The 25,590-nt window shown below is 41.8% G+C and overlaps 1 protein-coding gene across 3 annotated transcripts in view; it reads left to right on the top strand.

Annotated features, from left to right (window-relative positions):
- The first annotated feature begins 3,842 nt into the window (after positions 1 to 3,842).
- gpm6bb (glycoprotein M6Bb) overlaps positions 3,843 to 25,590 on the top strand; it is a 157,864-nt gene continuing 136,116 nt past the window's right edge. For 2 of the 3 annotated variants that reach the window (XM_067992697.1, XM_067992698.1), the window contains exon 1: positions 3,843 to 4,015. Coding sequence is in view for 1 of the 3 variants with exons in the window: in XM_067992699.1 (XP_067848800.1) it covers positions 4,012 to 4,015 (4 nt within the window). In the remaining 2 variants the exon portion in view is untranslated. The remainder of the gene's footprint in view (positions 4,016 to 25,590) is intronic. The other variant, XM_067992699.1, reaches the window with a different exon arrangement.

Below are 25,590 nucleotides of genomic sequence, written 5' to 3' on the forward strand. Positions count from 1 at the left end.
ATATATCAATGGCTAAGGTGAGGGGACTGAGTGTAATGTATCCGAGTTTACTGATGATACAAAGCTAGGTGGGAAAGTAAGCGGTGAGAAGGACTCAAAGAGGCTGAAAAGGGATATAGACAGGCTAAGTGATCGGGCAAAAAGGTGGCAGATGGAGTATAATGTGGGGAAATGTGAAATTATTCACTTTGGTAGGAAGAATAGAAAAGCAGAATATTTTTTAAAAGGAGAGAGACAAAGAAATGTTGGTATTCAGAGGGATTTGGGTGTCCTTGTACATGAATCACAGAAAGTTAACATGCAGGTACAGCAAGCAATTAAGAAGGCAAATGATATGTTAGATTGATTCCTGGGATGAGAAGGTTGTCCTATGAGGAGAGATTGAGTTGAATGGGCCTATATTCTATGGAGTTTAGAAGAATGAGAGGTGATCTCATTGAAACATATAAAATTCTTAGAGGGCTTGACAGGTTAGATGCTGAGAGGCTGTTTCCTCTGGTTGGAGAGTCTAGAACTAGGGGTCATAGTCTCAAGATAAGGGGTCAGCCATTTAGGACCGAGATGCGGAAACATTTCTTCACTCAAAGGGTTGTGAATCTTTGGAATTGTCTACCCCAGAGGGCTGTGGATGCTCAGTCGTTGAAGATATGCAAGACTGAGATGGATAGATTTTTGGTCTCTAGGGGAATCAAGGGATATGGGGATAGGGCGGGGAAGTGGAGTTGAAGTAGAAGATCAGCCATGATTTTATTGAATGGCGGAGCAGGCTCGTGGGGCCGTAAGGCCTACTCCTGCTCCTATTTGTTCTTATGAGAGAGGTTAAGAGAACTGTATTTATTTATTGTTATTGGAGCATAGAATACTTTGCCACAGAGAACGTTTGAGGTAGAGACCATTGCATCTTTTAAGGGAAAATTGGAATAATATCTGAAGCAAAGAAAAATACAGGTCTATGGGGAGAGCATGGGGGCAGTGGGATTAGTTTTAGATTGCTCTAGCAAAGAGCCTAATGTACCAAATGACCGTCTTCTGTTTTGTAAACTTCTATAACTTTTATGGTTCTAAAACTTTAATGAAGGTATTAATAGGAAGCAGATAAGCAGAGTTTTTTGGAGCATAGAAGTTTTCCTGCAGTACAATTGAGGAACTGTGAGGCATGAAACTGAGGTTTTGCAGTGTCACCGCTGATGGGAGAGTGTAATTATAGCATAACAAGTTTACATAGTCAGTTTCCATCATAAGGGTAGACATAAGAATTTATAATGGAAAAAGTTGACAAAAAAGTATGACAAAGTAGCAAGCCTGAGGATTGGGAGCAGTTTAGAATTCAGCAAAAAAGGACCAAGAGATTGATTAAGAGAGGAAAAATAGAGTATGAGAGTAAACTTGCAAGGAACATAAAAGCAGACTGTAAAGGCTTCGACAAGTATGTAAAAAGAAAAAGATTAGTTGAGACAAATGTAGCTCCCTTACAGTCAGAAATGGGAGAATTTATAATGGGGAACAAGGAAATGGCAGAACAATTAAACAAATACTTTGGTTCTATCTTCACGGAAGAGGACACAAATAACTTCCCAGAAATGCTAGGGAACCAAGGGTCTAGTGAGAAGAAGGAATTAAAGGAAATTAATATTAGTAAAAAAATAGTGCTGGAGAAATCAATAGGACTGAAAGCCGACAAATCCCCAGGGCCTGATAATCTGCATCCCAGAGTACTAAAAGAGGTAGCCATGGAAATAATGGATGCATTTGTTGTCATCTTCCAAAATTCTATAGATTATGGAACAGTTCCTGCAGATTGGAGGGTGGCAAATGTAACCCCACTATTTAAAAAAGGAGGAAGAGAGAAAACAGGGAACTACAGACCAGTTAGCCTAACATCAGTAGTAGGGAAAATGCTAGAGTCTATTATAAAGGATGTGATAACAGGACACTTAGAAAATATTAACAAAGACGACATGGATTTATGAAAGACAAAGCCGACATGGATTTATGAAAGGGAAATCGTGTTTGACAAACCTACTGGAGTTTTTTGAGGATGTAACTAGTAGAATAGATAAGGGAGAACCAGTGGATGTGGTGTATTTGAATTTTCAGAAGACCTTTGATAAAGTCCCACATAAGAGGTTAGTGTGCAAAATTAAAGCACATGGGATTGGGGGTAATATATTGGCATGGATTGAAAATTGGTTAACAGTCAGGAAGCAGAGAGTAGGAATTAATGGGTCTTTTTCGGGGTGGCAGGCAGTGACTGGTGGGGTACTGCAGGGATCAGTGCTTGGGCCCCAGCTATTCACAATCTATATCAATGATTTGGATGAGGGAACCAAATGTAATATTTCCAAGTTTGATGATGACATAAAACTAGGTGGGATCGTGAGTTGTGAGGAGGATGCAAAGAGGCTTCAAGGCGGTTTAGACAAGTTGAGTGAGTTGGCAAATACATGGCAGATGCAGTATAACATGGATAAATGTGAAGTTATCCACTTCGGAAGGAAAAACAGAAAGGCAGAGTATTATTTAAATGGTGATAGATTGGGAAATGTTGATGTACAAAGGGACCTGGGTGTCCTTGTACACCAGTCACTGAAAGCAAACATGCAGGTGCAGCAAGCAGTTAGGAAGGCAAACGGTATGTTGGCCTTCATTGCAAGAGGATTTGAGTACAGGAGCAAGGATACCTTACTGCAGTTATACAAGGCCTCGATGAGACCACACCTGGAGTATTGTATGCAGTTTTGGTCTCCTTACCTAAGAAAGGATATACTTGCCAGAGATGGAGTGCATCATAAGTTCACCAGACTGATTCCTGGGATGGTAGGACTGTCGTATGAGGAGCGACTAGGCCTGTATTCGCTAGAGTTTAGAAGAATGAGAGGGGATCTTACTGAAACGTATAAAATTCTGACAGGGCTAAACAGACTGGATGCAGGGAGGATGTTTCCCCTGGCTGGGGGGTCTAGAACGAGGGGTCACAGTCTCAGGATACGGGGTAGGACATTTAGGACTGAGATGAGGAGAAATTTCTTCACTCAGAGGGTGATGAACCTGTGGAATTCTCTACCACAGAAGGCAGTGGAGGCCAAGTCACTGAATATATTTAAGAATGAGCTAGATAGATTTCTAGACACAAAAGGCATCAAGAGGTATGGGGAGAGAGTGGGAATATGGTATTGAGATAGAGGATCAGCCAGGATCATATTGAATGGCGGAAAAGGTTCGAAGGGCCGAATGATCTACTCCTGCTCCTATTTCCTATTTTCCATGTTTCTGAAAACATGACATGAAGTAAGTTTTTGTAGACAGAAAATGAGTATAAATGTAAGATTTTACATATATTATAGACATATGAATTTAGTAGAAACCATGCATCCTACGTGATTTTGTCGCCTGCAGTTTTATGATCAATTTTGCCAGCTTTCCTGAAATTATAAGGGGGGGGGGAGAAATGTGTACAGTCTTTGAGGCAAAACTGTAAAATATATTTGCATCATAAATCCTATTTTAAACATTTAAAACTGGCTACAGAGAGACAAATCTCCAGCAGCACTGCATATTTATTTATTGTTAAAAACCCCCCACAGTTTGCAGTCTGTATATATCATTAGCAGAATCGTATTTGCGTTTAGTGGAACTCTCTGGGTGACATCTAGCCTTTGCCAGCAGTCCTTGCCCCTTGTTATGCTGGGTACCCTGAGTGGCACTTTTATTTATTGGAAACGTATTTTGTTCCTGCACGTTTGGGTTAGTTACCCTGGCAATACACCCCCCCACCCCACCACCCCTCCCCCTTTAAATATTTGGCTGGGCTCTTGTTGACTTTGTTTAATCCTTCTCTTCAGCAGGGCGCCTGACGTCAGCCAGCCTTTCTTTCTCTTCTGTGTGCCCCGAGCTCAGACACACAAATCCGGGAGAGAGCAGGAGGAAAGCTCAGCTGCAACAACAAGCAACATCAGCCGGAGAAGCCGGGACACCACCTACCACCAACATCGCCTTTGCAAACTCACAAAGATGGGTAAGTGCACACGCCCAGGCAGGGGGGTACTTGTACAGTTTGCTTCTCTACAAACCCCCTCTTCTTTCTTTTTTTTTGTGTGTGTGCAAAAGCACTGAAGTTTCCACTCAGGAGCTTTCCCTCCTCTCTCAGCTGTCAAAAAATCTGAGGTGGAAAAGCGAAGCTGCTTTTGTTGCAAAAAAGAAACGACCGTTACCCGGGATTTAAAAAAAAAATGTTGCAAAAATAATAATGCGATTGGAATGTAATTTTATGTTGGTCCCCGAGGTGTCTCCTCTCCGCTCTTTGTGCAACCGAAGTTTTAGTTTGCAATTTGTTTATTTGAAAAGTTTGCCTCTCCCTGGAGTTCGTGCTAAGTGTGAAGTGACATCTGGGAGCCTGGAATATACCGGGGAGGAGAGACCGCTGCAGAGCTTATTATATAGTTTAATTTTCGGTGATACCCTGGCTGGATTCATGCAAGGGATGAAAGTATTTCTAGCTGACTGCCTGTATTATACCGTGGGATAAATGAGTCAGGCGGACTGGAATAAATTTGCAGCCTGACTTGTCTGCACAAAGTGCAAGGAATTCTTTTGACTTAAAGGGTCTTTATTAAACTCAACTCAATTCACAGGACCGGGGTCCAGATCAGGGAGTTAAAAAAAACAATTACTTTGAGATACTTTTGGTCAAACTGATTTATAAACTAAAAGCAAAAGTAATTTTAAAAAAATTGTGTGGTAAATCACCATGTGAAACAGAGTGCTGATATGTAGCTGCTGTGACAGAGCAGGATATGGTTTGAAAGAGTTGTGTCTGGCAAGATCATCTTGTATTTTATACTTACTGTGTCCTGACTTTTATACAAATTTCACTCAGAACAGAAATCTACATGAATGCACAAATGGTGTTTGAGTTATCAAATTCTTGTGTGAGAATATTGGTAAGCCTCCCCTCTGGATTTTTTTTCGATGTAGGAATGAATTTATTACTTATTTGACAGAAACCATATGATTCTCTTGCCCGCTGTTCTATGTTCAATGTTTTCAGTTAAGCTGCAATGGTTTAAGGGGCCTCACTATGGTCACGGTTTCCTTAATACAATTTAATGCCAGCACAGTGCTGTCAATGGGATTGATTTGATATTGTTACTTGCCTGATAATGTATTTAATGCTCAAATATAAGAGTTCCTCAAAATTTGCGATGAGCGGTCTGTTTGGAGAATGGGTAAGTGGGAGTGGATTGGGATAATGCAAATTTCCTGGTATATGAGAGTAGCTGTCGAATTGTACCTAAGCTTATGAAGCATTATCGGTGGTGTGTAACTTTAATGGAGTATGGCTATTTCCCCAAAATAGGAATTTAAAGGGGGCAAAGAAGAGGCAGAGATTGATTTATTTGCTCCTGGCCATCGCAAGCCTCTTTGATGGACCTGATTTCATAGAATCATAGAATCAAACAGCATAGAAGGAGGTCATTCGGCCCATCGTACTTGTGCCGGATCTTTGGAAGAGCTATCCAATTAGCCTCGCTCCACCTTGCTCTTTCCCCACGGCCCTACAAATTTTTCCCTTTCAAATATATATCCAATTCCCTTTTGAAAGATATGATTGAATCTGCTTCCACCATCCTTTAAGGCAGTGCATTCATGACAACTCGCTGCGCAAAATACATTCTCCTCATCTCCTCTCTGGTTATTTTGCCAATTATCTTAAATCTGTGTCCTCTGGTTACCAACCCTCCTGCCAGTAGAAACAGTTTCTCCTTATTTACTCTATCAAAACCCTTCATAATTTTGAACACCTCTATTGAATCTATTCATTTAGTAAAGGTTAAGAGATTGATGTAGGATTGGATTTCATAAATGGCAGGCATTAAAAGAATAAGAAAAACATTTTTTTAGATATTATGTCAGATTTCAGTAAATTTTTCTTTTCATTTTTTCTGCTAATTGTCTCTGTCCCCTTCTCTCTTGAGTCATTGACTTCTTGCTGAGGTACAGTTCCTTTGGTGCTGGGAACCCTCTGGTGCCTGAGCAAGGGACCATTCTATTGAACAGCTCCATCAAGATGCCTGATAAAGGTTTTCAAAATTATGTGGGGTTTTGGAAAGGTAAATAGAGAAAATCTATTTCTGCTGGTCAGTGAGTCAGTAACTAGTGGGCACAAATTCAAGATCATCACCAAGAGAATGAAGGGAGAGGTTAAGGGGGAAACGTCCTACCAGAAACTGTGCTGGAAGCAGAATCTACAATAGCTTTTAAAAGGGAAGTGGATAATTATTTGATCAAAGAAACATTTAAAAGGGTACAGGAAAAGATCAGGGCAATGGGGCTAAGTGGACGGCTCTTTTAGAGAGCTGAGACAGGCGTGAATGGCCTCCTTTCTGTGCTGTAAAATTCTATGATTCTAGCATTCCCTACGTATGTACTTGACAGGGAGTGTCAACCAGCTATTCCATGTGGCATCACAGCTGAACCGAATCCTCTCCTTCCCCATTTCCCACACGTGCACTTCCAGCAGGGATCATTGGCTAGGGATGGTGAGAACACTGACTCATTTTCCACTCCATAGCCCAGGTACACTAAGGCCAATTGTTGCACCCTACTGCCACTCCAGCTGAGACCAACTGATTCAACAAACATTGGGGATTGAAGCTGGGATCTTCTTGGTCTGTAAGGCTCAGCTACACACTGAGTAAACTTGCTGACTCATCGGGGGAGTGTGATTATTGGAAGGGTTGTCTTATGAGGAAAGATTGAACAGGTTGGGTCTATACTCATTGGAGTTTAGAAGAATGAGAGGCGATCTTATTGAAACATAAAAGATTCTGAGGGGACTCGATAGGGTAGATGCTGAGAGGATGTTACCCCTCATGGAGGAATCTAAAACTAGGGGGCACAGTTTCAGAATAAGGGGTCGCCCGTTTAAGATGGAAATGAGGAGGAATTTCTTCTCCCAGAGGGTCGTGAATCTTTGGACTTCTTTACCCCAAAAAGCTGTGGAGGCTGAGTCATTGAATACATTCAAGGCTGAGTTAGACAAATTTTTGATCAGCAAGGGAGTCAAAGGATATGGGGTAAGGGCAGGAAAGTGGAGTTGAGGTAAAAATCCGATCAGCCATGATCTCAATAAATGGCGGAGCAGGCTCGAGGGGCCGAATGGCCTACTCCTGCTCCCATCTCTTATGGTCTCTTATGGTCTTATTATAAATTTGAGGCGGAAAGTGCAGTGTGGGTTGATTATTAACGCAGAGCCTCTTGGATTTCAAGAGCAGATATTCTGCCTATTGTGATGGTAATGGGGAGAAACTTGATCTAGTGGAGAATTTATTGATGTGTGTCTGCATTTGTCCTTAGTTAACTCAGAGGAAGGTCTCATGTTAGTGATTTTGTTTTGTAAACAGCTGATAGGAGGCCTGTCCTTTGATCTTTTCCCTCTTTTTTTCTGCAGTGAAACACTTTCCTCTGAATGGCCCAGCCAAGATCAGGAACTCATGGTGTGGGAAATTGTGCAATGGTGAACACAACACCTCGTAGCACCTTGACAGACCAGCACGCTGCACAATCAGCCCTCCTTTCATATTTATTGACCTAACTCACAATTAGGTCGCATCAGAGCCTGAGGGCCATTCATTAGAAGTTGGTTGTGCCTGGCTTATTGACCAGGATCAGTAAATGAGGGAGTGTGTGTATATAACCAAAGGTGTGATAAATAGATGATTCAGAATCGGGGGCAGTGAGATGCAATATAGCGGGCTGACCTGATAATTCACTTGCAGCTTAGTTGGTCGTTAGATGAGGTCAGTGCTTCAAGTGGGATGTAGACCATACGTCACAGCAACTCATTACAAATTCAGCTTGTACTATGTTAGATAATTGACTGAAAGTGCATCCACACTGTAGTGTCGGTGCAAAGTACTGTGAATGCAGCCCAAATCCAAAGTCAGGCTCCACCTCATACTGGAGCGAAGAGGAGTGAGGTTCCCCACAGAAAGTTCACATTGCTTCGCTTCAGAGTCAGTTCAGGCCTGACAACTGACTTGCGCCCCAAAAGTTTTAGCGTCGGTTTGAAGCTGAGACTTCTTTGCTAACCTGGTAGTATGAATGTACTATAAAACGGTATAAGAGCTACATTTTAATTTTAAGTGGGACAAAGTTGATACACAGATTTTAGGCAGGTCACCATCGAACCCTTTGTGTCCATATAGTGCCGTCTGCTCTCAATTATGATGTAATCTCTGTGAGATACCAGAATTATTTCATAGCAGTAACATCATCATTTGTTCTATGAATACAAGATATGTGGCTGTCATTTTATATCTTACGCTTGTTTTTCTAATACTTGATTTTCCTATCTGTGTAGTGATCACAGGTTGGGAGTCTGGTCATTTGGACAATCAGTGTCATTCTGGAGCTGGCTGTTAGGAGTGAGGTGCATGAGAGAAGCCTGGTGTGGCTTAATTTTAAACCTTCCTCCCTGTTGGGCTGTATCCACCTTCCACACACTGCCTGTGTGTATGATTCTTATGCTAGAAGGCAAAAGAATGACCAATTGCTTGTTGGCTTGTATTTGAAAAATATTCCATTACCTGGGCTTTCCACTAACATTTAGGAAGTCTTGTATTGAAATTGCAATTTTCTACATTGAAGTTTGGCTAAATGCTTAGAAAGCAGCCTTGACTATTTTTCACGAAGTACTAAATTGATTACCCAATTCCCTGTTCACGCAGCTGATAGCTGTGTGTGGTGTTTATCCAGCGGTTTTTCTTATCTGTGGTTTTTGTGGGTTGGAAAACCTCTGTGTGATGTGCAGCTCAACAGACCAGAATTGTGGTATTAAGATAAAAATATTAGCTGTACTATACAAGTTTACATAATGATATACTCGTTTATCATAAACTAGGCCATTTACTGTATATCTATTTCAGATAAAATAAAACCATTGCAGGAATTACAATAGAAACTTTACTGTAAAGCCAAGGATCTGTCATCAGGTTGAGTACCTAATGGTCTGTCATTGTTCATAAAACAGCATTAGTATTATTCTGCCTTATCATTTATCCTATCCAAGCCCTGCACTATTATTGGGCTGTTTATTTGAGTGTTGATTCTTTTTTTTAGAATTGTTTTTTAACACATTTGGTAACTTAATGATCTTGCTGGCAGCTGAACTGAAGCTGATGGAAGTGGCTTTAAATAATTTTTTTGGCCATGCATTTAGTGCAATGATGAAGGACAGGGTCACATGCTGAGGTCATAGTTTGTGACCATTTGAACAAAGAACAATGTCTAGTTTGCAACTTAAGTCAGAAAAGTATGTGGTGGCTTAAGAGCTGCAGTAACATTTCACACCATCACAATAAAATGAACTTGAGTTTTAATGTTAGTTAATTGAGTTTGTGCTTCAGCAGAAGAAATGTTCGGTAGCCTTAGACTCTTTGTTTTTTACATTAACATATTAAGCAGATATACTAACCACTAGAAATAAACAAAAGTGTTTTTGTTCCCCTAGCACTCCATACACCAGTCTATTTTTTTAAAACTGTAAAAACTACTGTGAAAATCTTGAGCTGTGGACTGAAAGTATAAATATTCTTTAAAGAAACTGAATTTAGATGTGACTATTTTCAATTGCTGATGACGTCTCTGCTTTATCTGATATGGTCTATGAATTTCAGCATGCTCGACTCATGAGAATATTTTGTGTAGCAGGACTGCAGTTCCTGCAGGCAAATGTGTACTTTCTTGCAATCTAGGATTGAGATGACTGGTTTCCCCCAAAAATGACAGAAGTGGGTAGAGCCTGTGCAAAATTTTCTTATTGTTTTTACTGGCACTGTTCCTGCATTTTAGATTTTAAACTTGGTTTCTTGATAAACTTCCATTTGACAAACCGATAAATCGTTTACTTGACCGCTTTGTAAATTCTTTAACATGCAACGTTTTGTTTATTGAAGATCGGTTTTACTTTGACAGTAAAGATGCTCCAGCTTCTCTGCACTTTTTTGTTAAAAAATAAAATGAGAAGTAGTTGTCACAGGCAACAGAAAAAATATGGAGGGAAATGTCTGTACAGATTATACATCACAACATTTCTGAGGTGAAGGACATCTGTCTACTTCATGGAGTCAACAAGGACCTGAAAGAGGTTAAAAGTTTGAGTGCTTTAATAACTACGTAGATTGTTAACTAGGACTTATCTTTTCTTTGCAGTACCGCACATCATAATAATGCTTTCTTTTGGAGGGCAACATCTGATGAAATGTCAGGTTGGATAGAATCATAAGGTACTTATTCCACTCTGAACTGGAACCAAACATTTACTGGTGATACAAATGATTCCTTTCCCATTAGTGACAAAGCAATATCTTTATTGTGCTACGGTGGGGGGGGGGAGCCAGGGTATCAATTTTTTTCCAGTTAATATAACATCCTGTGCCACCAACAGCATTCATTGACCCTCTATGAGGATATGCTACCTCTCAGTGAGAGACAAATCTTTTAGTTTTATTTTTCTTCCCCAATTTTAATTCCCCCCCCCCCCACTCTCTATCTCTCTCTCTCATTCTGTACCACTCTCTATCATAATGTGCACTTATTCACCTGAGGGAAGGTACCCTGTTCTGAGAGTTTTCTGGGAGGTGTGCGAAAGTACCCTGGTGGAGACTGTCCAACTGGCTTTCTGGGAGTGCGGCTGAGTTCAGACAGTTGTTGAATGGGGGATCTAACCTGTTGGTGCTTTCTGTACTCAGCGCCCAGTGCAGCAACTAACAAACAGCATTCTGCTTCACTTTCCCCATAAGACCTTTTCCTAGCATCGGTATTAAGGTAACCTTGCTAATGTTGTAGTAGAGGCACTATACAACTGCTTCCAATAACATAAGGCATTAAAAACATCTGTCCTGAGAGAATGGCATTTATGGATTTATCGCAGGAAAAGAAAATCTCAATCTGCGGATTGGTCTGTTTAGCTTCTAGCAGCTTGCTTGTCCATTCCTGGTACTATAGCACTTCAGGGCATCCAGATCTAAATAGTCATCAAATGGCTTGCAGATTACATGTGCTACAGATGTATAATGATGGTGTTGTATCATTGAGCAATAGATAACTAATAACAGTGGACCTAAAGCCATTTCTAATAACAGTAACAGAACTCGGTCCACTGTTTTATTGTTCCCTTAATAGAGAAATTAAGTCAAATGCCCTTTCTATAATCTGTCTCAGAGAGTGGGATTAGTTTTTAGAGCTGGTGCAGATACAATGGGCTGAAAGGCTTCCTTCTGTGCTGTAAACTTCCGAGGTTCTAGAACATGGATCTGAAATTTAGTGTTACGAGGAGTAACCAGTCTATAATTATTTCCCTTTTATATTGAAAATAATATTGACTGGAATGTCCTCCTTTTCACATTCTTGGTTAAAATAATAAAGTTTGTGCTGCTCAAGCATTCATCACTGACATTTTTTCCCCCAGTACATTGAAAGGTGAAGCAGATGTCTTGGCAATGGGGAAAATGCAGTTGTACGGGTTAAAACTGGTTACGTGTAGAGTCCTTGCACAATATTAGCTCAAGGTCAACTTTAAGAAACCTTTTTTGTCTACTTGTCCAGCTGTATTTTTCAATATAGTGGAACTTTGTTTATCTTAAACCATGGGAATTGAGACTATTTCCAAGTTGTGCATTATTATGACAAAAAAAAATGAGAAAAAAAACAAAGAAAAGATGCAATGGTTGTTGAGCCAAAATGTTTGGGATTACCGAGCTTTTCAACGTAGGTTCTGGTACATTGGAACTTCGACAGGCCCAAACTGAATTATCATTTACATTTCATACCCGATTCTGACCAAAGAGGCCTAGTTAAGTAGTGGCACAAAGTGGAGCCTCCCAGTACAATACCGTGGCGCTATGGAATCAATTCCCGATGTCGCTGAGTTCTGAATCTCTGCTGAGCAGCCATTGTGAAGCTCCAGTTTTAGAGCAGAAATCTCTCCAGGGTGTTGGCGGGAAGCGAAAATCAGAAAGAAAGCTGGCAGCATTGGAGAAGGCTCTGAGCAGGCCAATTGCAGAATGCATGTAGTGTGGGGAGATTGGGGACTTCTTGGGACTGAGTGAAAAATAGGCAGTAATAAGTGTTGATATTCCTTCCTCATCACCCAGCCTGATGAGAGACAGCCTGGCTTCGAGCTGCCATGCCACCTCTGGTGCAAGCTTTTAGATGTGAGGTGGTAAGATGTGCGACAAATGATCACACCTGGGGATTCAGTAACGGCCCTATGTGTAGCTGCAGAGCAGTTGAGGATGCCACACTTCTACTGACTGGCTGTTGGTCTACCAGAAGGACTCCGCAATGCTGATCCTGAGCCTACTGCTTGACTAAAGCATGTATGATGTCTGCTTAAGCCCAATAACACTCTTGACATCTTTGACACCATTAAGATTTTTGAATTATAGTTTATTCCCTTACTTTAGTGTACCACCTGTGCATTCAGAAATAAGCATAATATACAGAATGGAATGGTAGATTCTTTGCCCCACTATATTCCCAATCCCCCAAGAAAATACACAGGACTTTTATTATCTTTATGAGATATAAAAATTAGATCAATATTAATAAGTAGCTCTGAAAAAATATCAATGGGTTTGGAGAAAGAAAAAAATCATACTATTTTAACTAAATCACAGGACTACCCTATTATAGAAAGCTATAGGTACAAAGCCCTCTGGTTTGATTCCAGGTCTCTGCTAAGGTAGCAGTATGATAGAGGTGTTCAAAATCATGAAGGGTTTTGATGGGAGTAAATAAGGAGAAACTGTTTCCAGTGGCAGAAGGGTTGGTAACCAGAGGACACAGATTTGAGGTAATTGGCAAAAGAACCAGGGGCGAGATGGGGAGAAATTTTTTTACGCAGGAGTTGTTATGATCTGGAATGCCGCAAGGGTGGTGGAAGCAGATTCAATAGTAACTTTCAAAAGGGAATTGGATAAATACTTGAAGGGGAAACATTTGCAGGGCTATGAGGAAAGGGCAGGGGAATGGGACTAATTGGATAGCTCTTTCAAAGAGCTGGCACAGGCATAATGGGCTGAATAGCTTCCTTGTGAGCTGTATCATTCTATGATCCTATGATAGCCACACTTAGTCGCTATCCATTGTTATAAACTGGATAGCCAGGTGGTGAAGGATAGAATACTTCCTGGTCTTCAGTTGCTTCCAAGCCTTTATTCACAGAGATCCTCCTTACACACTACACCTTAGATAAACTCTCAAATAAAAAGGATACAAGAGAGGCCTCAATTGACACACGCCACCTGAAATCAATCAACGCTAATTGATATAAATCACATGATACAATTAACACCCATTGCTGGGAGGCGCTTGTGTGTATGTGGACATCATGTGAGGCTGTGTTGATCTCATGGTAGAATAACCTGCCCGTGCTTACATGTGAATAATGGGCACTTGCGCGAGGCACCAGAGGATGCCTGGCGCCTTTGCAACCATCCGGCAGCTTCCGGACAGGAGGAGTTAAAAGGAAAAGGAAAATTGGCAGAAAAGGGTGGGTTATTTTAAAAAAGGTCTTCTGAGAATCTTTAATTGTTACCAAGTACGGTTAAACTTCTTGACAGTAAAATTCCTGTAAAATCCAATCTAGTTGCAAAATTATTTTTTTCTTAAGAAAACCGAAGCTTACTAACGTGGGAGCTTATTAGGTAACTATAGAATAGCTGCCACACATTGGAGTTGTTTTCTGTAATAGATCGACCAGGATGAAAAGAATTACCTAGAGCTGGACTGGCTAATCCAAGTACCTACCCCGGGGCCCATGTGAGTTTGTGAGCTTTGGTAATAATTTGTAGATACTATACCAGGGTTGCACATATGTGGATTGAACTGTGTTTGATGGTACACTGGGGAGACGTTTGTGGCAAAGGAAGTAAATTTTTAAAAATCCTCCATTATTCAACAGTCAATGGCCCAGTCATCTCTGCAGATTTGTAATCGGTGGGAAACTGATGGGAATGGTTTAGGATGATAAATAGAAATAACAGCCTTTTTGACCTGCATCAAAACACACACACACATACACACACACACATGCTCTTGTAAGTCTATTAGGATTAAAGTACTGTAATGATATCTTATACTGCAAACATTTTGCTCCAGTATCTCTAATGTGTACTTTGTATGTGTATGACATCCATGCAGAATGTGCAAGTATTTCTTTTTGCCCTGAAGGATGCTCTTGAGTAGAACTATCATATTGTTTCGTTGTTTATAGCAGTGGAACAATTACTTCACGGAGACCTCCAGAGGGCTGGTTTCCTCTATGTAAGAGCTTTCACTTGGGGAATGGTATATACCAGAAAACCTTAATTGACCAAATATTTGCAGTTGAACAACCAGTCCCTGTGTGTAATGCAGGGAATGACTAGGTTAGCTGTATAACCATGGGAAAATGTGATTTGAGTTATCTTCCCGTATTACTCCAAGCACAGAATTGCAAGATGACGAATTGTAACTGAGTGATGGTGTACTGTACCATATTGTAACATACTCTTTGAAATGCTATTGCACAATCAGTATTGCATTATCATTTAAAAATGTTTTCATTCAAATTGATCAACTGTAGACTTGGAAGTATCACAACTGTGTTCTTTGCTTGTTGCCTATAGCCTGCTATGTTTATTTTTATGATAACTAAGAAGCTCCTGAGGCCCAGTTACTATTGATAGGCAAGTAGATTATCCCTCAAGAGCATCGGATGTAAACAGAAGAGGCTATTGACTGGTAAGGTGCTTTGTGACAGTGCAGTACGTATCGGAACAAAATTTCTCACGGACCTGGGATTTTAAGCGATTTAAGTGTTACCTAGTGTTACCCTCTATTTAACAGCAATGTTCAGTCTAGGGGATATAGGAGAATGAGGAAGGAATTTGCGTGAAAAAAAGAGAGCTTGGCTTAAAACAAAGTGAAGAACTTTTTTATATCTGGCTAGCGGATCTCCTGTGGCGCAGCTCCTGGATTTATATGGATTGGGATTTTATCTCTGACTCTCTGCTATTCTACTTGGTGAAGGGGAATGATGGTGGGGCCAAATTAGTGATATAGTGGCTATCTATTTTTGAGTGGGAGAATAGGGCCAGGGGCTAAGATGGAGCTGGAGACTGGGTTCTCAAGATGGGTTGAACATCCACCCTACACTGGATGGTCTTCTTGTCACTGTTGCTACGGTTCCAAGTGTCACTGGAGCGTTTGGGCGTTGCTGCAATATGTGTGGCACAGCAAGAAATTGGACATTGAAAGCTGGAGCACAGATCCAGGGCTGGGCGTGGTGCTGGGATGAGATGTGAGCCGGGGCTGACAGGAAGTGATGAGGTAGGGGCATGGAAGGGAGGAAGTAGGGGAAGGCTGGGCCTTGGAGGGACATGGCAGGGAATTAAGAGCAGGAGGGAGTGGAGGGCCAAAGTAGGATTTAAGGCAGGATGTGCTTCAAAGTTACCCCTTCCCCATCTTCAACAACAACAGCAGAGCAAGGCACCATATTTATGTATTGTTTCTTCTTGCATTTTTCTCCTGCCAAACCACCTCCACCTTGAAGTGCAACCAGGATTGGTTCTGCATTGACCACCACCATCTGCAGGAGCAGAACTGCAACTTATGGTGGTCTGTTCCTGTGGATTTCTTCACAGATTTCCAGAAACTTGTGCAAAAATCTAGGCTAACACTCCAATGCTTTACTCCATCCTCTCAGGTGGATATAAAAGATTCCATGGCATTATTTTGAAGAAAAGCCAAGGGAGTTCTCCCTGGTGTCCTGGTCAACATTTATTCCTCAACCAACATCACTAGAACAGATTATCTGGTCATTATTACATCACTGTTTGTGGGAGCTTGCTGTGTGCAAATTGACTGCCACGTTTTCCTACATTACAACAGTGACTACACTTCAACAGTGCTTCAATGGCTTTGGGACATCTTGAGGTATTGAAAGGTGCTATATAAATGCAAGTTTGTTCTTCTTCGCATATTTCCTGTAAGTGCTCCTATAACAGGTTTTTGCAGCTCACTGCACCTTTCTGTACCGCCTGCTATATTTATGCACCAGGCCACTCTCATCAAAGCAATTCTGAGAGTCCTACAAAATACTCGTTATAGGAAGTCTGTTTAACAGAATTTTCCTTTCACGGGAAGGAGAGCAATGGTTTGTTCTGTCAGAGAATGTGCTAGTGAAGGAAAAGCATGTGATAATTCCAAATCAAACTACAAAACACAGAAAGGCTTGTTGCACCACCTACAAGCTTGTTCAGATGTTCAGTGTGGATTGAATAAAACTTTTGTTTAAAAATTGTAATGCATTGTTGACCCACACTTGTTACCCGGTTACATTCTGGGAAAATAGATATGTCAGCATGAAACTTCTATATTAATACATCTTTGATGTGTTTGTCTAAAATGTCGGGCATTTATCAACATGATGCAAATTATGAGGGGTTTTGATAGAGTAGATAGGGAGAAACTGTTTCCACTGGCAGGAGGGTCGATAACCAGAGGACACAGATTTAAGATAATTGGCAAAAGAACCGGGGGGAAAATGAGAATTTTTTTTAATGCCAGCGATTTGTTATGATCTGGAAAGCACTGCCTGAAAGGGTAGTAGAAGCAGATTCAGTAGTAACTTTCAAAAGGGAATTGGATAAATACTTAAAAAGGAGAAATTTGTAGGGCTATGGGGAAAGAGCAGGGCAGTGGGACTAATTGGATAGCTCTTTCAAAGAGCTGGCACAGGCATGATGGGCCAAATGGCCTCCATCTGTGCTGTATGATTCTGATTCTATGAATACGCTTCCTCTTTAATTTCTGCAATGTAAACAGATTCCTAAGAGCTTTAACCAAAAATGAACTTCTGGCAGCGTGTATTTTTCTTTCTTCCTACTTTTCCTGCCACTTTTCTCAGTTCCCCAGCTCCTCTCCTGAAGGTATGACTCTATAAATGCTAGGCGTCCCTCTAGTACTTCACCAAACTGGCCTCTCTTCATGAGTTAGCTTCGACACGAGCACAGAATCCAGAATCTTCCTCTTTTGTGGAATCTAAATGCATCTTCGGTGAGGCAAGAGCTCTCTGCCTGCCAGAAGGGCGTGGCCCTGGTCCCGACCGATTGCCCATTTCCAATCAACTTTGCACCGTTGAGGCAGGCTTCCCTGCCTCCGCCTGGGGTTCTACCTGGGGATGTTGCAACAGGCCTCTGGGGTAGCTGCAGAGTGGGGGTGGGGGGTGGCTTTTGAAAGTAAATGTTGAAATCGTTGGGCTGCAGCATTCAGCTTTCTTTGGGGGACTTTAGAAATCAAATCAATGGGAAATACTTTGGGCGACATGTTCCCCTCATTTGTGTTTCATATAATATGAGGGCTGAATTATTATATGCCTGATGTCACTTGTGGGGGAAAATGTCAGAAGTGATAACGGTGAGGAGGGAGCTGGAGGAATGGCTCCTGAAGAATCTCCTGCTCCATTCTACCTTATTTGTGTTGGGACGCCAGCATAATTCGAGTGAAAAGTGTATCAGAAGGCTATTCATCTATTGGGAGAAAAACACATCTCAGTTCTGCCCTCGTCCGACATCTCCATAAGCACACTTGTTGCAGGGGTTGCTGGATCGCGATCAGGAGCAGGAACCACGCGACCGATTCTTCAATTCACAACCCGATCTGATAAGACCAAATGTAGAACTCCTGCTGCCACTGGAGGAGATCAGTTAACTAAGCACAGACTGGGGTTTGAACTCAGGATCTTCATCATTTGCGTGGTTCAGCCAAGCATTGCCTTAACCAACTTAAGTTTAATCTTATCTCCTCACGCTGGCCTGCCTTAGCCATTGGAGGATGCCTGGTGCCCTGTTTAATGGAGCTTTCCCAAACCGCTTGCAGTTTAATGACAATTATGAAATTGGAGTGATGTAATAAGTATTGAATGTTTTAATATGTGAAATAGGAGTTTGATCCTGAGATTTATGTAAAAGCTCTTTTCAGCTCTTTTGTGAAAAAAAAGTTTGCATGTCTCTTGAGGGATATTATCGTGAGAATCCCAGAAATGAACTGATTTTTGTAATTCTTAATATCCATTCAATAAACCAAGTGAGTTTTATTTTTTTTGGTTAAAGACTATTATAGCAGCCCTCCAAAGGTTAAACAGCTCCTCAGACATGTCAGCATTAACACTTAAGGAAAGGAGACGAATAGTATAGCGCCAAAAATCCGTTTTTACCGAAAAGGGCTTGGGATCAGTTTACTTGTATATGTCGCTGAATTGTCCCATGAAGAAACTGGTTAAAATAAATTTGTTAGGAGCTATGAAAATTCAACCTAGACTTCCCCCCCTCCTCCCCCACCTTCCGCCGCTAGCACCCCCACCGACTACAAGAGCCGTTTCATTTTTATTTGGCTAGATTATAGGGAAAATGTTAGTTGTCAAGTTGCTTGGTTCAGTTCCACTTTGCACTCCCCTGATTCAGAAAAGAAAACAAAAGTTTTTGTGGCTATCAGCATGAAGTTAATGAAAGCCTTAAATAAAGCTCATTTGTATGTGGAAGCAGTGTCTCAAGCTTTTGGAAATGGAGTTCTATTGAAAGGGTGTTTTGTTGATGCGGATGAATAGCTCTGGTGTGTAGTGCAAAGTCCCTATAACGGTCCTGGTAACAGGGAAATTTTTCTTAACTAATCTTACCAAACTGCAACTTGTATTCTAATGAGCCTGGTTGTCTTGGAAACAATTTAACTGTATCTGACTTTAAGAGAAAATAAAATTCTTGGCGGATAGATTTTGATTCTTTCAAGGCAACTGCGGTCCAGTGTAAAAGATCAGAGTCTGACACAACCCTTAGGAGGTCATTCTGTTTATAACAGACAGTTCTTTGTACAACGTGTTCTAACAGCGGTTCGTCAGTGCGGGTAGTTAGATAAAAATTTTCTGTTAATCTGTTGCACAGAAAGTCTTATAAATCACATTAGTTTTACATACCTGAAAGTTAATTCAAAGCACCTTTTGGTTACTAGTTAGTGAAAAGACTGGTGCATATTATACTAAATTTACGTGTTGCAGTATTTAACATCCTTTGGATGATCTTGGGGCTTGAATGTACTAATATCCATGAACAATGTAGAGAAAGACCTCCTTTATACCTGAAACATAAGAAGTATTTGTACATGCTTCTAACCTTGTTTTGCAAACATCGATGTTCCTTATAATCTTTAGCAGCAGCAATTCTTTACTTTAATGTAATGTAACCTTCCCCCCCCCCCGCCCCCCCGGCAGTTGTATTTTTTTCTTCACTCAGTTAAGTTTGTGAGAATCTTATCTCTGACCCTGTCACTTGAATTGTGGTGGATTTTGTTATGATCCATAACATCTGTCTGCTCCTTTTGCTATTCTGAGCAAAATGTCCACTTAAAAATGATTAACATGGTAATGATCAGTGCAACTCTCTAAATGAGTCATTTTTGATGCCCTGTTCATTCTGCGTGTGAATCCTCACCTATAATATCCAGCAATAATAGTACATTAGTAGTGCAAGCATGGTTACTACAAAGTAACTCTATAGTTGAACATAATTTTTAACCTTATGGGTTTTGATAACTACATAATATGCCCTACCCATGGCCCAGCATGTCTTGTACTGTATGTGAAAAGTACACTTGCACTTGTCAGCGACCTCAGATAAAGTTGTGATTGAAAATAGCAGACTGCACTTACAATCACTCTGAGGGTTTTCATACTGACAGATGTGAGCTCCAATTTTAATTTATTTTTATGTTAGAGCTCGCCACAAAGTTCTCAACAAGAAATTGGTTCACGATGCTGCCGCTGCTCCTCTGATGGTTCAGTGGGTAAACGCAATGAATGAGCCGTCCAGATCAGGGAAATCCCAAGGCCAGTCCCCGATTTTATCTGAGTGAGCTGATCCTCAGCCTGGACAGTAGTGTTGGTACTGCAATTGGCTTCCATCTCCATGGGTCCATCCAGAAGGGAAGGGAACAGTCCTGCTCCTGATGGTCAGCTGTTGAACCCTGCAGGGGTGGGATTGGGGTGGGGGTGGGGTTGAGGGGTGTGGGCTGTGTGGGGGGGGGGGGGGGGGAGTGTGGATTGGGGTTGTGGGGGTGGGGATAGGTGGGGGTGGGGATAGTGGGGGGTGGGGGTAGGAGGGTGGGGATAGTGGGGGTTGGGAGTGGGAGTGTGTGTGTGCGCACGTGTACGTACATTGGGTGAAGTTAGTATTGGGATTAGCTTTGATTTCCTCTGCAGTCGAATAGCATGCCAACTCATTAGCTAAGGTCACACATGATGAATAGTCATCCTGGGTGAGACACAAAAGGGCAGCCTCTGCCTGTGGCGCAAGAGTCAGCACCTTCTTGACTGAAAGAGAGAAAATTGGAGGGAAAAAGAAGAGCTTTTGGAAATGGAGTTCTATTGAAAAGGTGTTTTGTTGATGCGGATGAATAGCTCTGGTGTGTAGAGCCACACATAATACAGTTGAAGATACGTGGGGGGCTGAAAATTGCATGGGGAGGAGGCACATCCCAACGTAAACGCCAGGATATGCTCTCTGTGATCTCTGGCACTGACCCTGCCAAAGTTTGTTGGGTCCTGGGAGGCCACCCCATTTAAATGGCCCTGGCGGGGGGTGGGGGTGGGGGGTTGAGGCTGTGTCACTAGGGGTGCATCTCGGATTCCCACCTTGCTCCATCTTCAGAGGTCCTGGCCTGGTCCCACAGGTGGGGTCCACATGCGCCCTTTGGTGTCTCGGCACACCTGGACTCACCGTAATCACTGATGTGACAGGTTCGCCTGAGAGCCAAGTCATGGAACTCCCAACTTTGGTTTCACCCTTCCTGCATCAGTGGCTTTATAAGGGGCTGCCGAAGTTTCTGCGAAGCCCCACGGAATTTCCCACCAGGATCAAGCGTATCCAGATCCAAGCCTAATTTCCAGCCCTTCTACCAGAGTTGCAGCGGGACTGCGCCAGAAGGGCCAAGGAATTTCAGCCCCATAGCATGTGCAGTGTTGAAATCGTAAAACAATTACAAACTAAAAATTAGTTTAAACAAGGTAACATGTGTCAGGAGCTTAATTCATGAGGCAATCCCTGTTGTGTGTTTTTGTTCCAGTTTTCTGACTCATACATTTTTTTTTCCTTCCTTTCAAAATGTAAATTTTCCATTTTTTTGTTTTGAACCTGATAGGATTGAATTTTAAGCCATTGAACTATTTCAGCGATAGTTTATTTCCTTGGATAAATGTTCCAGTTTGAAGTGTGTAGAAACATAAGCACTCTGTAAACTTTGAAAAGTCACTAGGAATGGGTCCAAATCAATGTCAAATAACTTAATTTTACATTGTTTTTGGCTGTTCATGGAACACTGGCAGATGTGATGGAAAATGAACCCGTTCAGGGGGGAAGGGGGAGGCTGAGAGTATATATATATATATAGATTTGGAATGCCTGATTGCATGCAGTTAATACAAAAGGGAAAATCCAAGCCTGAATTTATTTGAAGTCTCTAAATAATTGTGTAGAAGGTAAATTTGATGAGACATGGATTTCCCGTAGGCTTCATGTTTTTTGTGTGTATGCTAGATTAATCAGGATTGATTAGGTGAGAAGACTGGCCACATATTTATGGCCAAATTCCCAGAACTTGGCTGTTATTTTTAATAAAATGAGTTTTTGTTTCCGTAGTGACAGCTGTTTGCAGGGGTGCAAGCACGCCGATTGTTGTGTGTATTCCCAGGCTGTATTTGGTAATGTTGCTAATTTAGAAAACTGCACGAGCATTCCCTGTCTTCCACATTGTAGCCTTTCTGCTAAGCTCTGTTTTTTTCCCTGCATGCAAAACATCGTGATTCATTTTTTTGGCTGCTTTGCGGGGTTGATTGGGATTATTTCCAGCTACAACAATCGCGTTTAATTTCATTTTCTGTAGGCTTCCTCCCTCCGTACCACTCATATTTCCCCTTTGTTTGAGAAGTTGGGCAAGAGGCAATTGACCTGTTACCAGGCCTCTGCCTGTATCGGGAATCTGGCCCCAGGAAGTGGCCTTGGTTGACATAGCCTCTGGTTTTATTCAGTTTGCCCCTTTCACTGAAGGAAATGCTTGACGGCCAGGCTGGGGATGGAAATGCTCAATATGCGGAACCTTGTGAACATCGTCACCTATATGTTAAAGTTGCAAGCTGCATGATCCAAGAGATCACATACTGCTTGGATAATAAGAGTCCAAATGGGGTAAAGGAGCAAAGGAGTACAGATACATAAATCACTAAAAGTAGCATCGCAAATTAATAAGGCCACAAAAAAAGCAAACAAAGCACTAGAGGGATAGAATTGAAAAGCAGCGAAGTTATGTTAAACTTGTATAGAACCTTGGTTACACCACACTTGGAGTACTGTGAACAGTTCGGGTCTCCATATTATAAAAAGGATATATAGGGACTGGAATAGGAGCAAGAAAGATTAAGAAGGATGATACCAGAACTGAGAGGTTATACCTATCAGGAAAGAATGAACAGGCTGGGGCTCTTTTCTCTAACGAGGTGACCTGATAGAGGTCTATAAGATTATGAAAGGGTTTGATAGGGTAGACATAGAGAAGATGTTTCCACTTTGGGGGAGTCCAAAACTAGGGGCCATAAATATAAGATAGTCACTAATAAATCCAATAGGAAATTCAGGAGAAACCTCTTTACCCAGAGGAGTAGTTGAGGCGACTGGCATAGATACATTTAAGGGGAAGCTGGATAAACACACGAGGGAGAAAGGAATAGAAGATTGTGCTGTTAGGGTTAAATGAAGAGGGGTGTGAGGAGTCACGTGTGGTACATAAACACCAGCATAGACCAGTTGGGCCGAATGGCCTATTTCTGTGCTGTAAATTCTATGTAATCCTATGTGATTGATTTCTGTCTCTACAATGACCGAAATGTGGTTACGTAGCACGTTGGGATGTCTTGCCAGGTTCAACTATTCCCTCCCCCCACCCCCTGCTGAGTTTCTGATTTCAGTCATGTCACTGAGGGGAGGTGCAGGTTGAGGACTGACACAGTCTCTCCATGTGTGAAGGAGGGGAAAAGAGTAGGAGGGAAAGCACTCTTTCCGGGGGGCGGGGGGAGGAAATGTAGGGATTTAATAGTTTAAAAGGCGTTCAAACTCGATATTCAGCCCCATTGACATCAACAATGTATAACGGGAGGCAGATGCGATATCGCCCGTTTTGCGTCTCCGCCCAAGTCGAATTTCACCCTAGTGATATTCTTTTAGAAAGTACACCAGTGAAAGTCTTTGATTTTACTTTTTACCTGTAGTTTTATTAAAGCCCCGATTTTAACCTAACCCGCCTGGTGGGATTTTTAAAAATTTGTTCATGGGATGTGGGCGTCGCTGGCGAGGCCGGCATTTATTGCCCATCCCTAGGGATTAGGGCGGGTTCAAGTCGGACCCCCACACTGATTAAAATCGGGGCAGGGCGTAAAAACGGGCGTCTGACCCGAACATGTCTATTTCCCGTCAGGCGGGTTAGGTTAAAAGAGGGGCTTATATTGTTTGAACTTCCTATGCAGAACCCGGGTATATTAACTGGTTGTAGTTCAGTGCCAAAAACATTTTTTAAATCTGCTTTTTGTGACATTAGAATGGAAAATCAGCAGAATTTTAATACATATTCTTTTTCCTTCCTATGCTACTTGTTCCGCTTGACAGTTGTGTCATGTGTACAGCAGGTCAGAAGATCAAAATAAACATCACTATTTTGTACAAAATGAGCAGAGGGTGTAATCCAGATTTCTGCTGATTTTGGCTTGTAACCCATTAATAGTGATTTTAACAAAGACAATGGTGCAGCGAGGTTTCCTTCATCATGAGTTTCCATTAGTTGTGGCCATTCTGGAGGGAGATTGGGGGGGCAGACGTAATATCATAGTATCACAGTAGGTGCAGCACAGGCCCATTGTGCCTGTGCCGGCTCTTTGAAAGAGCTAGCCACTTAGTCCCATTCCTCTGCTCTTTCCTCATAGCCCTGTAAGTTTTTTCCCTTCAAGTATTTATCCTATCGGCTGTTGAAAGTTACTATTGAATCTGCTTCCACTACCCTTTCAGGCAGTGCATTCCAGGTCATTACAATTCGCTGCGTAAATAAATGTTTCCACATGTGTCCTCTGGCTCTTTTGCTGATCACCTTAAATCTGTGAACTCTGGTTACTGACCTTTCTGCCATTGGAAACAATTTCTCCTTATTTACTCTATCAAAACCCTTCATGATTTTGAACACCTCTATCAAATCTCCCCATAATCTTTTCTGTTCTAAGGAGAACAACCCCAGCTTACAATCCCAGCTTCTCCAGTCTCTCCACACAACTGAAGTCCCTCATCCCTGGTACCATTCTAGTAAATCTCTTCTGCACCCTCTCTAAGGCCTTGACATCCTTCCTAAAGTGTGGTATCCAGAATAGTACACTATACTCCAGCTGAGGCCAAACCAGTGGTTTATAAAGGTTTAGCTTAACTTCCTTACTTTTGTAGTACATGCCTCTATTAATAAAACCCAGGATCCCATATGCATTTTTAACAGCCTTCTCAACTTGTCCTGCCACCTTCAAAGATTTGTGTACATACACCCCCAGGTCTCTCTGATCGTGTACCCCCTTTAAAATTGTACCATTTATTTATATTGCCTTTCCTCATTCTCCCTACCAAAATGTATCACTTCACACTTCTCTGCATTAAATTTCATCTTTCATGTGTCTGCCCATTTCTCCAATCTGTCAATGTGCTCCTGAAGTCTGTAACTATCCTCCACATTGTTTACTACATTTCCAAGTTTTGTGTCATCTGCAGACTTTGAAATTATACCCTCTAGAATCATAGAATCATAGAAATTTTCGGCACAGAAGGAGGCCGTTTGGCTCATCGTGTCTGTGCCGGCTGAAAAAGAGCCATCCAGCCTGATCCCACTTTCCAGTTCTTGGTTCGTAGCCTTATAGGTTGCGGCACTCCAAGTGCACACCCAAGTACTTTTTAGTGTGATGAGGGTTTCTGCCTCTACCACCCTTTCAGGCAGTGAGTTCCAGACCCCTACCACCCTCTGGGTGAAAACATTTCTCCTCAACTCTCCTCTAATCCTACCAATTACTTTAAATCTATGCCCCTGGTTATTGACCTCTCTGCTAATGGAAATATGTCCTTCCTTTCTAGGTCCCTCATAATTTTATACACCTCAATTAATCTCCCCTCAGTATCCTCTGTTCCAAAGAAAACAACCCCAGCCTATCCAATGTTTCTTTATAGCTAAAATTCTCCAGTCCTGGCAACATCCTCGTAACTCTATACGCAAGTCGAGGTAAACATGTGCCCGACTGTCCAATGTTAAAGTGGTTTTGCACCCACCGCATCTCTGCTTTTTATTGGAGGGTGCTGTGTGCTGTTGGGGAGAAAGACAACTTGCAGGATAGGGAATATGGGAATATAGTGTTGACCGGAGGTCGCTGGTTACGGTTACTGGCTTAGTACAAAGAGGAGAAGAGTCAATTCTCTCTTAACTCTCAAT

This window comes from Heptranchias perlo, chromosome 11 (assembly GCF_035084215.1).
Source record: "Heptranchias perlo isolate sHepPer1 chromosome 11, sHepPer1.hap1, whole genome shotgun sequence".
Lineage (NCBI taxonomy): Eukaryota > Metazoa > Chordata > Chondrichthyes > Hexanchiformes > Hexanchidae > Heptranchias > Heptranchias perlo.